The 18,436-nt window shown below is 41.7% G+C and overlaps 1 protein-coding gene across 3 annotated transcripts in view; it reads right to left on the minus strand.

Moving 5' to 3' along the window:
- RFTN1 (raftlin, lipid raft linker 1) overlaps positions 1 to 18,436 on the minus strand; it is a 413,706-nt gene that overhangs the window by 11,939 nt on the left and 383,331 nt on the right. For all 3 annotated transcript variants that reach the window (XM_056519923.1, XM_056519922.1, XM_056519924.1), the window contains one exon: positions 14,371 to 14,452. In XM_056519923.1, the coding sequence (XP_056375898.1) occupies positions 14,371 to 14,452 (82 nt within the window). The remainder of the gene's footprint in view (positions 1 to 14,370; positions 14,453 to 18,436) is intronic.

Raw genomic sequence — 18,436 nt, forward strand, 5'->3', positions numbered from 1 at the left:
ACCACTTATAAAATGTGTTCAATGTGCTGCCCATTGTGTTGGATTGTCAATGCAACCCTCTTCTCCCACTCGTCACACACTGATAGCAACACCGCAGGAGAAATGCTAGCACAGGCTTCCAGTATCCTTAGTTTCAGGTGCTGCACATCTCGTATCTTCACAGCATAGACAATTGCCTTCACATGACCCCAAAGATGAAAGTCTAAGGGGGTCAGATCAGGAGACCTTGGGGCCATTCAACTGGCCCACAATGTCCAATCCACTTTCCAGGAAATTGTTAATCTAGGAATGCTCAGACCTGACACCCATAATGTGGTGGTGCACCATCTTGCTGGAAAAACTCAGGGAATGTGCCAGGTCCAAGCATTCCTAGATGAATAGTTTCCTGGAAAGTGGATTGGTCATCAGTTGAATGGTCCCCAAGGTCTCCTGGTCTGACCCCCTTAGACTTTTATCTTTGGGGTCATCTGAAGGCAATTGTCTATGCTGTGAAGATACGAGATGTGCAGCACCTGAAACTACGGATACTGGAAGCCTATGCTAGCATTTCTCCTGCGGTGTTGCTATCAGTGTGTGAAGAGTGGGAGAAGAGGGTTGCATTGACAATCCAACACAATGGGCAGCACATTGAACACATTTTTTAAGTGGTCAGAAACTTGTAAATAACTCATGAAAGAATAAAGTTATGTTAAAACCAAGCACATCATTCTTTTTCTTGTGAAATTCCAAATAAGGAAGAGGGTCACATGACCCTCTTCCCGTTGAAAAAACAAAAGTTGAATATTCAAAATGGCCGCCATGGTCACCACCCATCTTGAAAAGTTTCCCCCCTCACATATACTAATGTGCCACAAACCGGAAGTTAATATCACCAACCATTCCCATTTTATTAAGGTGTATCCATATAAATGGCCCACCCTGTATATTATTATCGTACGTACAGTGGTCCCTCAACATACGATGGTAATCCATTCCAAATGAACCATCATTTGTTGAAACCATCGTATTTTGAGGGATACATGTAATGTAAAGTATAGGATGTTATACTAACCTCTCCCCGCCGCTCCGGACCATCACCGCTCGTCCCCGCTGCCCTGGATGTCGCCCTCCATCACTGTCGCCGCATCACCGGGGTGTCCCCGACGCTCCGGACGTCTCTGCTTCCCCGGGACCCTCACTCTCCATCGCCGCCATCACGTCACTACGCACGCCGCTCCTATTGGATGATGGGACGGCGTGCGTGGCAACGTGATGACAACGAAGGAGAGCGCCGCCGATGGAGGGGATCACGAAGAGGACGCTCCGGAGCCCCGAGGATAGGTAAGAGACCATCACCGGAACACACGGGGCACAGTGAACGGCTATCCGGTGGAAGCTGAAGCAGTCTGCGCTGCCGCATAGCAGTTTATGCGATGGCCCCGACATACAAAAGCATCGTATGTTGATGCTGCCTTCAAAATGCGATGGCCTCTTAGAGGCCATCGCATGTTGAAATTATCGTATGTCGGGGGGGTCACTGTATATTGTATTGTCCCATAAATCAGAAGATCGTATTGGTGAAATTGAATGAAATGGGAAGCACACATGTAGTGAGCTCTGACTGCAGCCGTCCTTTCCCAGGGTAGCATGGACTATAAAAGGACTTCAGAAACTAACAGGATACCCGAGCTGTTCAGATTTAAAAATGCATGGATCCGTGGATATATCAGAAGAGTAGCTTTATTGTAACATTCATGCAACGCGTTTCGCTGGGCAGCTTCATCAGGCATATCACATAGGTCACAGGCACATGTTTAAATACCTGGTGGTGTTAACTACTTAAATAACAACTCAGCTAAAACGCTATGCAAGATCAAGAATAAATAAAGCATATACATATATAACATATAGCAATAGACATACTTCAAAAGATGTAAAATACAGAGAAAATTTTAACATATATATATACATCACTCAAAAGAAAAACTCTGCATACAAAAACAAAGATACATTGTTAAAAAGGGAATAGAAAGAAACATAAAAAAGCTGCATATAAACAAATACATATATAAACTATATAGATATCTTAACTATTTTTTCATAGATATCTTAACTATTTTTTGTTATACGCTGATATATGTATTTATTCAGATGCAGCGTTTTTTATGTTTCTTTCTATTCCCTTTTTTTAACAATGTATCTTTGCTTTTGTATGCAGAGTTTTTCTTTTGAGTGATGTATATGTTTTAATTTTCTCTGTATTTTACATCTTTTGAAGTATGTGTATTGCTATTTGTTATATATGCATATGCTTTATTTATTCTTGATCTTGCATAGCGTTTTAGCTTAGTTGCTAATTAAGGGGTTAACACCCCAAGGTATTTAACCCCTTACTGACCAAGCTCATTTTCACCTTAAAGGGAACCAATAAGGGAACCAATAATCAGATTTTACCCTATATAATGCTTGGCAAAGCGTTATATAGGGTAAAATTGTTGTCCTCCCCATCCCCGGGGGATGCTCCTGCCCCCAGGGATGGTGAAGATATGAAGTTATAAACTAGTCACCTGGGCGGGGAGCTCTTCTCCCCTACTCCCGTTCTTTGGCCGGCAGCGACGCCCCCTCCGCTTGATTGTTCCACTCACTGAACAGACAGAACAGAGTGATGACGCTGCCCGTCAATCAAGCGGAGGGGGCGTCGCTGCCGGCCGAAGAACGGGAGTAGGGGAGAAGAGCTCCCCGCCCAGGTGACTACTTACGGCGGCGGCGGTGACTAGTTTATAACTTCATATCTTCACCATCCCTGGGGGCAGGAGCATCCCCCGGGAATGGTGAAAATAAAGATTTTACCCTATTTAACACTTTGCCAAGCATTATATAGGGTAAAATCTGATGATTGGTTCCCTTTAACCCCTTAAGGACTCAGGGTTTTTCCGTTTTTGCACTTTCGTTTTTTCCTCCTTACCTTTTAAAAATCATAACCCTTTCAATTTTCCACCTAAAAATCCATATTATGGCTTATTTTTTGCGTCGCCAATTCTACTTTGCAGTGACATTAGTCATTTTACCCAAAAATGCACGGCGAAACGGAAAAAAAAATCATTGTGCGACAAAATCGAAAAAAAAACGCCATTTTGTAACTTTTGGGGGCTTTCGTTTCTACGCAGTGCATATTTCGGTAAAAATTACACCTTATCTTTATTCTGTAGGTCCATACGGTTAAAATGATACCCTACTTATATAGGTTTGATTTTGTCGCACTTCTGGAAAAAATCATATCTACATGCAGGAAAATTTATACGTTTAAAAATGTCATCTTCCGACCCCTATAACTTTTTTATTTTTCCACGTACGGGGCGGTATGAGGACTCATTTTTTGCGCCGTGATCTGAAGTTTTTATCGGTATGATTTTTGTTTTGATCGGACTTTTTGATCACTTTTTATTCATTTTTTAATGATATAAAAAGTGACCAAAATACGCTTTTTTGGACTTTGGAATTTTTTTGCGCGTACGCCATTGACCGTACGGCTTAATTAATGATATATTTTTATAGTTCGGACATTTACGCACGCGGCGATACCACATATGTTTATTTTTTATTTTTTTTACACTGTTTTATTTTTTTTATGGGAAAAGGGGGGTGATTCAAACTTTTATTAGGGAAGGGGTTAAATGACCTTTATTAACACTTTTTTTTTACATTTTTTTTGCAGTGTTATAGGTCCCATAGGGACCTATAACACTGCACACACTGATCTCTAATGCTGATCACTGGCGTGCATTAACACGCCTGTGATCAGCATTATCGGCGCTTGACTGCTCCTGCCTGGATCTCAGGCACGGAGCAGTCATTCGTCGATCGGACACCGGGGAGGCAGGTAAGAGCCCTCCCGGTGTCCGATCAGCTGTTCGGGACGCCGCGATTTCACCGCGGCGGTCCCGAACAGCCCGACTGAGCAGCCGGGTCACTTTCACTTTCACTTTAGAAGCGGCGGTCAGCTTTGACCGCCGCTTCTAAAGGGTTAATACCGCACATCGCCGCGATCGGCGATGTGTGGTATTAGCCGCGGGTCCCGGCCGTTGATTAGCGCCGGGACCGACGCGATATGATGCGGGATCGCGGCGCGATCCCGCTTCATATCGCGGGAGCCGGCGCAGGACGTAAATATACGTCCTGCGTCGTTAAGGGGTTAAGGACCAGGCCAATTTTATTTTTGCGTTTTCATTTTTTCCTCCTCGCCTTCTAAAATACATAACTCTTTTATATTTCCATCTACAGACCCATATGAGGGCTTGTTTTTTGCGTGACCCATTGTACTTTGTAGTGAAACCTCTCATTTTACCAAAATGTACGGCGAACCCAAAAAATATTTTTTTTTAGGGAGAAAATTTTTATGAAAACCACCATTTTGCGCACTTCGGAGGGTTTCGTTTTCACACTGTACACTTCACTGTAAAAATGACATGTGTTCTTTATTCTGTGGATTCTTTTCAAATTTTGTATCGCTTAAAAAAATCTCAAACTTTTTGTACAAAATCAGTAATATAAAATGGCCCTATTTTGACCACTTATAACTTTTTCATTTTTTGTATATGGGGTGGTATGAGTGCTCTTTTTTTGCGTCCTCATCTGTACTTTTTATTGATACCACATTTGCATATATATATAAAACTTTTAGATTACTTTTTATAAATTTTTGTTTGGAATAAAATGTGACAAAAAAGCTGCATTTTTGGACATTTTTTTATTTTTTACATTTACGCTGTTTACCGTATGGGATCATTAACATAAAATTTCTATAGATCAGACATTTACGCAAGCAGCGATGCCAAATATGTTTATAAAAAAAAATGTTAGGGTAAAATGGGAAAAAGGGACAATTTAAATTTTTTTTTAATTGGGGGAGGGTTTTTTTATTTTAATTTTTTTTACATTTTTCAACTTTTTTTTATTTTTTACACTTTTTATGTCTCCATAGGGGACTATCAATAACAATCAGTTGATTGCTAATACTGTTCAGTGCTATGCATAGGACATAGCACTGATCAGTATTTTCAGTGATCTTCTGCTCTTGTCTGCTCGATCTCAGCCCAGAGCAGAAGATGCCAGGAGTCAGCCGGAGGCAGGTGAGGGGACCTCCGGCTGTCTGTAATGATCACGGCATCTGAGGCGTTAATGGCGGACATTCGCGCGGTCGCGGATTTCGGCCATTACGGGCGGGTCCCCGGCTACTGATAGCAACCGGGACCTGCACAGTATGACGCGAGCACCGCTCTGATGCTCGCGGTCATACACAGGACGTAAATGTACGTCCTGGTGCGCTAAGTACCGCCGCACCAGGATGTACACTTACGTCCATGGTTGTTAAGGGGTTAAACAGGTGCCTGTGACACATGTGATATGCCTGATGAAGCTGCCCATGCGTAGCAAAACGCGTTGCATGAATGTTACAATAAAGCTACTCTTCTGATATATTCACGGATCCATGCATTTTTAAATCTGAACAGCGCAGGGGATCCTGTTAGTTTCTGAAGTCCTTTTATAGTCCATGAAATGTTCAGCAAGAATCCTAAATCCTAAAATCCACCCACATTTCTTCTGTTACATGTAAATGAGATGTTTAAAATTACATTCACTTCCCCTGAAAATTGTAATGATATATATGTGAATATCGATAGTAAAAGCTGAAACATGTCAGCAAGACCTTATATTCTTATAGTTAAGAGTATGTGGTGCTACTAGAAACAAGTTTGTTGACAAACCCCTAAACATTCTAGTTGAGCTCCAATAATCTTTTTTCTTCTTCTCTCATTTAGATTATTGCCATATAACACTGAAAGGGAACCTGTGAATAGTCTCAAGCTACCTAATCTACGGGCAGCATTAAAACAGGCACAGGCTCCCTTATTATAATGATACAATGATGTATGATTCACTATAACTTTCTCTGCAATTTTAGAGAAATTGTGGTTCTAAAACTGGCCAAGAATGGAGCACCAAGTCATTGTATGGGTACAAAGTATAGGTTCTTGCCAGAGGGGCAGGGAGAAGCTGCCAGGGACTACCTCAATCATTTGTAGCCCAGTTCCATAACTCTGATTTCTGCAGTCCTTCAGGGTGAATCATACACCATTTAAATTAGGGAGTATGTTCATGTTTCATGTTGCCCATAATTCAGGCAGCATGAAACTGATGACAGGTTCCCTTTAATAGAATTCTCTGAGGAGACACTTAGGCAGGATGCCATGCTGACTGAATACAGTCTTTACAAACTATAATTCAGAATGTCATCTTTTTCTGTCATATTTTAAAAAATTCTATTAATAATGGATTAAACAGTGAAAAATAAATGTAGCTAACAATACACGTGAAGGTATACATCTTGATTATGAATAATTCTAAACCATCTGGCAATGTTAAAATTGTGCCTCAGTAAAGCTGTAAACACCCATCTTATTCCACATTTTAGTTTTCTCCATAGGGAGTTGATGTTTTGTACAAGAGTGAAAATTTATTGGGAAACAGTACATAAATTAGAGAAGTTAATTATACACTATGACATGGAGTAACACCTAACAATGAGATTCCTACTGAATTGTAACTGCAGGGGTTAAACATTCACATCCGGATATTAGAAAACAATTTGTTGTTATTAGGTGTCAGTGTACATCAGTGTAAGCATCCATCAATGTCTCCAGATAGAGCCAATCAGTAAAGTGGAGAAATATTAGCTTTTTCCCCGAGCGGCTTTTTAGTTGTTGCTGTTTGCCAGGAGGTGCCAGGACTAGGACACAGGTTGATCATTGAACTACTTGGGCCCAGATATAAAAAGTTTTTTTTAATGCCCACTGTGTAACCAGAGCTGGCATTGGGCATGGACAGGTGTAACTGCATGCTGGATGGTTGGCTTGCCAAGGCTCTGATACCCACTAGGTATTGTTGCACCGAGTCAATCAATCAGAATAGGACCCATGCACGATACTCCTTCAATGTTGGAAGGTTGACTCAAGCGCCTGTTGTGCAGTTTTATTTCTCCATTCAAGATGCCATATCAGGCAGTAGAGTGTGCCTGAACAACCCTTTTAAAGTCAAATGAACAGACAATATGCACAAACAAAATGTGATGTGTGAATAGATGCAGTGCTAGACTAAGAAAAGGAAATTACTTAGAAATATCTGCATTATTTCTTCTACTTGTGCTCTTCATTCTGTGTCTGTATGTCATCAAGTCACAGGCTGTTTAATAGAAATTGGACAGTTTTGCAAGGAAATGTCCTAGCGATCCAATCTACACCGATCATAAACTGATGTCATATCCCAGCTATATGAATCACTACCTAAGGCTGCATTAAAGGGGTTGTCCAGGGAGTAGAAAGAGTACTGCTTGTTCTGCTCCTTTGTCCTTACTTCTGCCCTCTGCACATTTTAGAATGACGAGAGGCGTTGGATGCCAAGACGCAATCATTTGCATGATTGCCAAACCATGACCGCACAAGATGTCCAATAGCTTCATGATGTTGCAATGACACTGTGCAGCTATTGGACATTGGTGTAGATCTGAAGGTTTATTTGCAAAATGTGCAGAGGGTGAAAGTAAGCGCCGAGGAGCAGATCACATAACTTTTCTGCTCCCCGGATAACCCTTTAAGGGAAGCGTTTTCAGAGAGAACACTATATTAGTAAAAGAAAATATACAGGTATATTGAATGTATCTATTATTTAATGTGATTACATCTGGGGATTCCCTTTGTAATTAATTACTTTATGAAGTTTACAAGATCAGCGAAAGCCTTGAATGACTTTTAGTGTAAATAATTTTCATAAGTCAGACAGGCTCAGCTTGCAGGTACACAGCCCAGGCCTGCTCTCTCTCTCCTGCAAATAGCATATGCTAAGCCCCGCCCCCACTTAGAATGTTTTGTCCTGATCTAGATGTTACTAGAGTTAGATTCCAAATGTGTGCAGAAGCTATGACCCAATCATATGGCTAAAAGTACTTTGATTTCCTTCTACTTGATGAAGGCCAGAACAGCAACATGTGACTAAGGGCTGTCTTTGCCTCCAATTCTTGTTGGCACATCATCAAGCTTAAGACTGTCAGGGGCTAACTATGTGATTGTTCCAATTCACAAACACATTTAGGGGGAGATTAATCAAAACTTGTGCAGTGTAAAAATCATCCAGTTGCCCATGGGCTCACGTTGGTTACTATGGGCAACTGGTAAATTTTTACTTAGCACAGGTCTTGATGAACCTACCCATGGTTAGTTACTAGAGTTTCTGAGAAAACATAAAGTGGATGCCAGGATTTCTAGTTTCAAGATGCGGAAGTTAAAGACAATGGTCCTGATTTGGGTGGAGTGTAGGTTTTGTTGTGTTTTTTTGCTGCTCCGACCTTTTTTTTTCCATGGTACTTACTAATTTACTCCAATTTTGGAAACTTTATACATGTTTTAAAGTGTAGGGTTTTCTTCACAGAACATTCACATGATTTTCAGAGTGGTTTTCAGAAAAGATGAGTGATTTTGGATGAAATGCAGGGGTTTAGGGTATTATGATTAGAAACACCAAACCAGGGGAACACGCCAACAGTAATGAGATATATTCACAGAAGGGGTAGTAAGGTTGTGTGCTATTTAAAATGTAACTTTTCATCACTATTTATGACTTAAAATTCACTTTGGCCCTAACCCCCCCCCCCCCAAAACGTACAAATGTTTCATTGGGCACCAACAACCAAGTGATACATGTGCCCTATAATATATACCACACGCAGAACAAGATATGGGTCCTATAGTTTTTCATACACCTCTTAATAGCAAGACAGCAGAATAGGAATGGTCTCACCTGTCATGGTCTTGTGTGAGTTCAATATCAGTTTTTCTGTAGTCAACCTAAATAATCCATAAATCAACCAGATAATCTGAATGTGGGAGAGTGCCCACCCTACGGTAGCCCTGATATATCTGCATACTTAGAGAAAGCATATTTCTCCATCCATTATAGATGCCCCCAGAGGGCAACATTCTCTGAGGTGGATTAGTTCCAATTATTGGAGGAAATGCATTGGGATATTCAGGGGATTCTAGGGGCATCACTGTAAGATTAGTATGCAGCAGGGTCACCTTTTAAAGTGCAAGTGCCCCGTAACTTCCTGAGCGAGCAGATATCAAGGCTACAATAGTGTAAGCATTCTGCCACATCCTGGTTACACGGTGAAATTTTGGATATATTAGGTTGACTGTAGAAAAACAATATTTGGAACTCACAGAAGACCATGAAATGGGTGAAACCATTCCTATTTTGAATTCTCACTATTAACTATGCCCTTTAGGACCCATATCTTGTTTTGTGTGTGGTATACATCCTTAATAATGGATGCAAAGCAACCACTATAGGTAGCACATTATGTCCTCAAAACCGAGAGGGATCTCTCAAAAACAGGACATGGTTTGCAATGTGGGGATTTGTAAAATTTGCCACTTTGTAAAACAATGCAAGAAGTTTTCTAAGGCACCTTTCACACTGCCGTTGCTCCCCACCGAGAACGACCGTTAAAGTCTCTTTTTTTTTTTGTGACTTTAATGGCCATTCTTGTGACGGGGAGCAACGGGCAAACAAAGGGTCCCGGCGGCTCCCATTTACTATTATGGGGGGGTCGCCAGGCGGCAGTGTGAAAGAAGCCTAAAATGGATGGTACGCAAGCATATGCCGTTAAAAGCTTTTTAAACTATAATAGCAAAAATGTAGTTTATGCCATCAACTGTACACATAGGATGTACTGAAAGAAAACTAAATACCAGAGCTTTGGGGTATATCCATAATGGCCCTGATTTACTATTGTAAACCCGACATGTTTTGTTGGGTTGTGCACCAGAATTCTGTCTCATTGCGCCAGAAATGAAAAAAAAAAAAAAAAACAGACCAACTCTCAATTTTACTAAGAAAACCCGAAAAAGGGTGTGTGTCCCCGACCACCAGGAAAGGGGGTGTGGTCACAGAAATGGGGGCGTGTCCCCAACATTTTCACCAAAAAAAAACTACATATTTACAAAGGTTTCCACAGACAATGGCCCTCATTTACTATTCTAAACCAGACTTGTTTTGTCAGGTTTTTTTTGGCGCATCTTTGTCTGCGACATGTCGCAGCCATCGTGCGCCAGTCTGCGACATGATGCAACATTTTTTCCCGACGGACCAGATGTGGATTCTCTCAAACCCGAAAAAGGGGCGTAACCCGACATTTCTGAGCTTTCCCACGTATTTATAAAGGTTTTCAAACCGAATTTGTTGAATTGTTGTGGATTTTTTCCCGACAAAAAAGAGGAGTTGGAAACCAAAACCAACAAAACCCACGTGCGACAAACAGGATGCAACATAATAATAAATACCGGGGGGAAAAGCAGTCGGGTAAGAAAGCAACATAGACTTACAACCCGATTTTCTAAGTAAATGAGGGCCAATGTGGTGGATTTGAACTGAGGAAAACCCTACAGATCAGAGCATGTTTAAAAAAAAGCAAAATGTCGGGAAAAGTGCAAAATGTAGGGAAACCTTAGTAAATAACGTGGAAAAAAAATTGTAGGGAATTAAAACCACAAAGAAAACTACCCAACGCTCTTAGTAACTCAGGGCCAATGTCTCCAGCAAAGAAAATCAGAATCTCTCTGGGTTCTCTAAGCACTTTAGGATTCTTTCATGAAGGTGATAGAAGAAGTTTTAAAATTTAGGTCATAGAAAAAGTTTTTCTACTCCGTAGGGGTGACAATGTACAAATGCATTCTCATGTATAGAGAGGCATATTAAACTCATAAAATACCTGCTCCCGCAGGGGTTAAATAGACAAGAACTGATATTCCATTATTAAATATTTATCAATACTAGTGTGTTCATGCTCAGCTTTTCCTCGGGCAATGAACTACAGTAACCCCCCGACCTACGATGGCCCCGACATATGATAAAATCGACATACGATGCTTTTATATGTCGGGGCCATCGCATTAACTGCTATACGACAGCGCAAAATGCTTAAGCTGCTGTCGGATAGCAGTTTAAGCATCCCTGGCAGGTTCGCTTACCTATTCCCGCTGCTCCGGGTCCACTTCGTGATCCTCCGGCGTCTTGCGCATCTTCTCCAGGGTCCGGGCCTTGCTTTCCGGCGTCGTTATTACGTCACTACGCACGCCGCGCCGGCGCAACAGCGTAATAACGTCACCAGAAAGCGAGGCCCGGACCCTGCAGAAGATGCGGAAGAAGCCGGAGGATCCTGAAGAAGACACCGGAGCAGCGGGACAGCATCGGGAGCCCCTGGGACAGCATCGGGAGCGGTGAGGACCTGGTCCGGAGCGACGGGGACAGGTGAGTACAGCTTCCTATACTTTACATTGCACGGATCCCTCAACATACGATGGATTCGACAAACGATGGGTCGTTTGGAACGGATTACCATCGTATGTTGAGGGACCACTGTATTTTCATGTATCTTTGTATATATTGGCAAATTCTTTTTATTCAATGCTCTTTTAACATATACACAAATCATTTGTTTGCTAATATTTACACATAGTATTTTCTCCCTCATCCACTACATTATAATGCATCCCTTAAATTTCTATCTTTTAGAACATTTCTCAGATTGGGGGAAAGGAGGGAGGTGGGGGGGGGGGGGGGGTCTGGGGGGAGGTGTTAATGCCCATTGTGAGGCATTATTTAGAAAGTTAGCTGGCAGTTACAGATTACCATGAAGACTGCAGTCTAGCACCAGAAATGTGTGTGTTCTTTTTACCAAGGAGCCACTGGTAGGTTTCCCTTGTGTATTCTGCTTTTATTAGCACTTCCATAAAGGATACAGTGGTCCCTCAAGTTATAATATTAATTGGTTCTGGGATGACCATTGTATGTTGAAATCATTGTATGTTGAGTCCATAACTCTATGGAAACCTGGTAATTGGTTCTGAAGCCCCAAAATGTCATCCAAAAATAGGAAAAAGTGAGGATTAAAGAAAAATAAGTAGATAACTAATACAGATAAAGCAAATCCTTACATATAAAAGTAAGAAAGATCTGCTGGGAGCTGTAAATCAGTGTCTATTTCAGTGTTTCCCAAAGAGGGTGCCTATAGCTTTTGCAAAACTACAACTCCCAGCATGCCGAGCAGTAGTTTTGCAACAGCTGGAGGCACCCTCTATGGGAAACACTGGTCTATGTAGATGACAGAAGTTTCTTCAGGGTCCTGTACAGAACATGCAATGTCCTAAAAAAAAGTCAAATGGAGCCACCCTCACCTGATGCCCAAAGGAGCAGGTAACCCTGACACAGGTAAAGTGTACAGAACATGTAATACCACCCTGTACTGTAGGGGGCGCTACCAGACACCAGTCAGTGCATGCACTTTAGGAATACAGGGGTTTTACCAGTGAAATGTACATTCTGATTGGTCGGTTCTTCCAGCCCTTGACACATTTCGCAGATTCCATAGCATTGCAAGTTGAGTCTGGTTTCAAGCTACAATGGTCCAGAAAAGACTATTGTATGTTGAGGCCATTCCAAGTTGAGGGATCACTGTATTTGTATTCACTTTCAATGCTGGGTCAGGCTTGTTGTTTTGTGGTATACATTACATGTCCACAGCGCACACTGCCAATGGTCCAGATGATCATTTGTATGTGTTCGCAAAAGTGCTTTTAAGGTATATCTATAAAAATGGTTACGTTTTAAATAGCAGAGGTAATGGCACCATTTGCACAAAAAAAAAACTATCTTCCGTGACTTGCGCCACATTTAACATGTGTTTAGTCAGTTTTTGGACAATTTTTTCCTGCTTCCTAAAAAGGGGTGTCGGCTAGGCAAAAGGGGTGTGATCTTTGTAAAAGATGTGTGACTTAAAATGTGACACCTTGTGCCAAACAATGCACTGGAATACTGGCACAGTCTATTAGTTGGTCTAAACTTAGACTGGAAAATAGAACAGTGTGATAAATTCATCAAGCAGCCTGGCACATTCTTTGACTGTCTAGTCTTAAAGGGGTACTCCGGTGGAAAACATTGTTTTAATCCACTGGTGGCAGAAAGTTAAACAGATTTGTAAATTACTTCTATTTAAAAATCTGAAACCTTCCAGTACTTCTCAGCTGCTGTATGCTCCACAGGCAGTTCTTTTCTTTTTGATTTTTTTCTGTCTGACCACAGTGCTCTCTGCTGACACCTCTGTCTATGTCAGGAACTGTCCAGAGCAGTAGCAAATCCCCATAGCAAACCTCTCCTGCTCTGGACAGCTCCTGACATGGACAGAGGTGTCAGTAGAGAGTAGAGATGAGCGAATTTACAGTAAATTCGATTCGTCACAAACTTCTCGGCTCGGCAGTTGATGAATTTTCCTGCGTAAATTAGTTCAGCTTTCCGGTGCTCCGGTGGGCTGGAAAAGGTCGATACAGTCCTAGGAGACTCTTTCCTAGGAATGTATCCACCTTTTCCAGCCCACCGGAGCACCTGAAGGCTGAACTAATTTACGCAGGATAAGTCATCAACTGCCGAGCCGAGAAGTTGGTGACGAATCGAATGTAAGTTCGCTCATCTCTAGTAGAGAGCACTGTGGTCAGACAGAAAAGAAATTCAAAAAAAAAAAAAGTACGTCTATTTAAAAATCTTAATCCATCCAGGACTTATCAGTTGCTGTATACTACAGAGGAAGTTCTTTTCTTTTTTAATGTATTTTCTGTCTGACCACAGTGCTCTCTACTGACACCTCTGTCCATGTCAGGAACTGTCCAGAGCAGGAGAGGTTTGCTATGGGGATTTGCTACTGCTCTGGACAGTTCCTGACATAGACAGAGGTGTCAGCAGAGAGCACTGTGGTCAGACAGAAAAAAATCAAAAAGAAAAGAACTTCCTCTGTAGTATACAGCAACTGATAAGTCCTGGATGGATTAAGATTTTTAAATAGACGTAATTTACAAATCTGTTTAACTTTTTGGCACCAGTTGATTAAAAATAAATATATATTTTTCTTCCAGAGTACCCCTTTAAGATTAGCATAAGAGTTATACAGTTTTAGTAAATCTGGGCCATCTACTGTGCACTTGCTGTCTAATATATCCCACCCCTGAAAGATGCTATTGTGATAAGATAATCAGTTTAGTACTAATGAGTGTCTATGATAGTCCTGAAGGAACAGATGGGAATGGAGTTCCTGCACTTTTTTCACTGTTCCCATTATCAGTAGTCCTGCAGAACCAGACCTTCAGTGGAAATCTTGTATGAGTTCCCACACATTTTTTCCTGGACTTGGCCGCTGGTATTTGTGATCTGACAGACCCCAAAGCCCAGGTGCATACGCCACCTCTGCACCCCATATAGCTTCTCCCATATAGCTTGAGAAAATACTGTTACCTTTGGTTCCTTCTTCTTTGTCTTATGGGGTAGTGCTGGCCTCTGCATGAATACAATTTGCTTGGTAGTGACACTGCCATCTCTGGAAAAGACATTAATAAATAAGCAAACTATTTTATCAGTCACCACAATGCAAATGTCACATAACCATTTGCCATTAACCAAGTGTCCTGAATTTCCATTTATATTAAATTTATACTATGCAAAAAAAATGGCAAGAACTGGGATTGAGGAAATCCGCCACTCGGATACAAAAGAAACATCATTTATTTTCCAAAATATGTACATAGATGTATGAATACCTATCTATCTATGTCCAAGATGCCATTAAATAACAAGTTACCCTTGAAGGAAATCTTAATAAGTATACCCTATTCCTCTGACTGCTGTGTCAATTATTGCTCAAATATATAAACGAAATTTGACAGAAAAAGTATCATCCTATTTCCTGCTCCGAAATTGTAATTTATAAATCACCCCTCATATGTCAAACCAACACATCACAACTAACACAGCACAATGCAACACATGAGAGCAGAGCAAATACATTCATTACACTGTATACAAATTGTTACATTCATTATACTCCAAACTGCGGGCCCCAAGCTGGTGCAAAACTACAACTCCCAGCATGCCCAGTTAGCCAACGGCTGTCTGGGCATGCTGGGAGTTTTTGTCTTGCAACAGCTGGAGGTTTGGAGACCACTGCTCTATACATTTCATTTTCTTAAGGTAAACAAGTGACCAAAATAGTTGTGTGCTCCAAATATCCTGCACATTTATAGCTTTGAATTACTTCTTATTTTAGTAAATTTGTACACACACACACACTTCTATAACGTATAGAACAAAAGTAAATGAATAACCACCCAAAAGGTAATAATACCTATACCAATTAGTAATAAAGGTGAAAGCATTTCTTAAATAAGGAACATTTTTTACCAGAAAAAAACAAAATTACTGAAGGGTTAGATAATATAACACCAATCTAGCCAAGTCGACAATGGTTGTAGAGTGAGACAATCAGGGCAAGGGTAAATTGTTTGCATACTGCATATATTTTGGTCACTTTACATTGGCAGCTTATGCTAAAATGATGTGGGTTGAACAGCAAACAGGGATCCCTACCACTGTTATTGTCTGGAAGCTTAGGAGGCTCATTTTCTATAGTTAGGACCTGTATCCAGTAAAAACTTGGAGGATGTCCCAATGGATATGGGCATAGAATTTAAAGGGTACATACACCATCACAATTTAGTTCTTGTCAAAGCCACTAAGATCCATGCCAAACTTTACTATATACCACCCCTTGAGAGGTGCCAAACTCACTTCACCCATCTATTGCATGCATATTAGGGGATAACAAGCTGATTAGTGAGGGTTCATCCACTGGCACCATAAGAACATCGAAAACATAGAATATGTCGGCAGATAAGAGCCATTTGGCCCATCTAGTCTGGCCAATAGGGCAAAATTGTCCCTTAAATGAATGGAGCAACACGAGCATGGGCGACCAGTGCCCCCATTTATTCTCTATAAGGGTAATGAACACGGCTGAGCTCAGTGCTTGACAATGCCAGGGGCCCTGCAGGGTAACACATGGTACAGGCCCCCCTCCTTTCTCCTATTACTTAGTTTAATAGCAGTAAGGGAATGTTAGTTACATTACATGTACTCACTCCAGTGCTGAGATTTTATTTGCAGGCCAGCTGTTGTTGGGCAGAAGAGCAATGGCAGCTGATTGGTCAGTCTGGTACCGGCGGGAAAGAGGTCTTTATAAGAAGCAGTTCCCCCGAGTTTGGCTCAGTTGGCGTGTGAAGACCCGGGAAGAAGCATCGCCCTCCCTCACCTGTCACGGTCTGTTTTGAGAGTTGTCGCCCTGTTTATTTTGGGGTGGACAGCTTTTTTGCAATTTTATTTTTTAGTTTTAAATTGGGATGTCACCCAGACAGGTCTGGGCGGACAGTTTATTTATATTGTGGTACTGATGGTTTCATGATCCTTTATCTAGCTATTAATTTTATGGTTATCGGTTATGGTTTTAATTATTTATTGGTATTATTAAAAGTATTTATTTATTATTTATTTATTTCATTATTTACCTCACCCTCAATAAAAGACCGTGGCCTGTTTTCTCCAAATTAAGTTGTAGTGTATTTATTTCAGGTATGTTTTATCGGGGGGTTTGGGGTCTCATTCCCATGTTTAGTAGCTCCGCACAGAATGAGTGATCACATGCACTATGCTCCTTTCATTCAGTAGACAACTTTCTTGTGCTCTCTTAATCGAGGGGGTCCATTGGATAGGGGATAACTTTTGGAGTTGAAAGTACCCCATGACTTATATTATACATCATGGGCTTTTTAAGAATATATGGATAGAATCTAATGTGGAAAAAACAGAGCAGAGCTTCCTCTAAGGACAGTATGTCTGTATAATGTACACAGAAAATAGTATATACACATCGCACGGATGTGTACTAACCTGATGGGGTTGTGTGCCAGACACAACAACCATGAAGAGTAGTTCAGTATTTATCACGGAGCTGCCTCCCGGGAGTACGGCTGGGATCACCCCCTGCCGACTTGTGGACGTCTCTGAAGTGGTGGAAAAGGTCCGGGATCTTCGGCGCGTACCGTGTAGAGATGACAGGAGCGTATGGTAAAAAGGTTTCTTTATTGCCCAATACACTTAAACGCGTTTCGAGGCTTCTTGCCTCTTTTTCAATAAGACATAGGCTTCATAACATACAAGGTATACAGCATTCTTTTAAAACATGAAAAGACCGCGAAATTCACAGGTTTCTCTCCGGAGAGAAACCTGTGAATTTCGCGGTCTTTTCATGTTTTAAAAAGAACGCTGTATACCTTGTATGTTATGAAGCCTATGTCTTATTGAAAAAGAGGCAAGAAGCCTCGAAACCCGTTTAAGTGTATTGGGCAATAGAGAAACCTTTTTACCATACGCTCCTGTCATCTCTACACGGTACGCGCCGAAGATCCCGGACCTTTTCCACCACTTCTAAGAATATATGGAGCAAGCTCAAGGGCTACGGCTAATAGCCAGAAATAAGCAATCTTTGCTACTGACTATTTACCATTTAGATTTCGCAGTCAAAGCTGACAAGAGCATTTAAATGGCTGTCCTAAGCATCATTGGTGGGACGGTGGGACAGATTGGCTCCCCGTGATGCAATCGCTATTTGTGGCCTTTGCTAGGTCTCTGTGGCTGCCGAGACTCTGCTATTGATACAGCCTAATCTACAGCAAAGTGGACATCACATGTCAGTGCGGCCCCGCCGAATAGGATGTGCTGCATGAAGGAACAGGCAACAGGGGACTGCAGGATACCTGGTAAAGTAAAAAAAAGGTAAAATTAAGTGTAAGGGACGAAGGGAGGGCATTAAGATGGAAGGGGAGAGGGATAATGGCAGAGGAGGGATGGGGAGAAATAAAGCACAAGGCATTAAGATGGAGGGGGGAGAGGGATAATGGCAAAAGGGGATCAGAGGGAGGGGTGGATAATGGCACAAGGGGATTAATATGGAGGAGGGGGGGGAGATTAATCCCACCCCCCTCCTCCATATTAATCCCCTTGTGCCATTATCCACCCCTCCCTCTGATCCCCTTTTGCCATATCTGATAATAATAGCACAAGGGGATTAAGATGGAGGGGGGAATAATAGCACAAGGGGATTAATATGGAGGAGGATTAATGATTAACCCTCCCCCCTCCATTTTAATATCTTGTGCCATTATTCCTCCTTCCCTCTGATCCTCTTGCGCCATTCCCCCCCCCCCCCCCCTCCATCTTAATGCCTTTGTGCCATTCCCCCTTCCTCTGATCCCCTTTTGCCATATCGAATAATAATGGAACAAGGGGATTAATATGGAGGGGGAATGATGGCACAAGGGGATTAATATGGGGGGGGGGGGGGTGATTATCCCCCCCCAAAACATTTTAATCCCCTTGTGCTATTATTCCCCCCCCCCCCCTCCATCTGATCCCCTTTTGCCATATCGGATAATAATGGCACAGGGAGATAAAGATGGAGAGGGGGAATAAT

This window comes from Hyla sarda, chromosome 5 (genome assembly GCF_029499605.1).
Source record: "Hyla sarda isolate aHylSar1 chromosome 5, aHylSar1.hap1, whole genome shotgun sequence".
In the NCBI taxonomy this organism is placed as follows: domain Eukaryota; kingdom Metazoa; phylum Chordata; class Amphibia; order Anura; family Hylidae; genus Hyla; species Hyla sarda.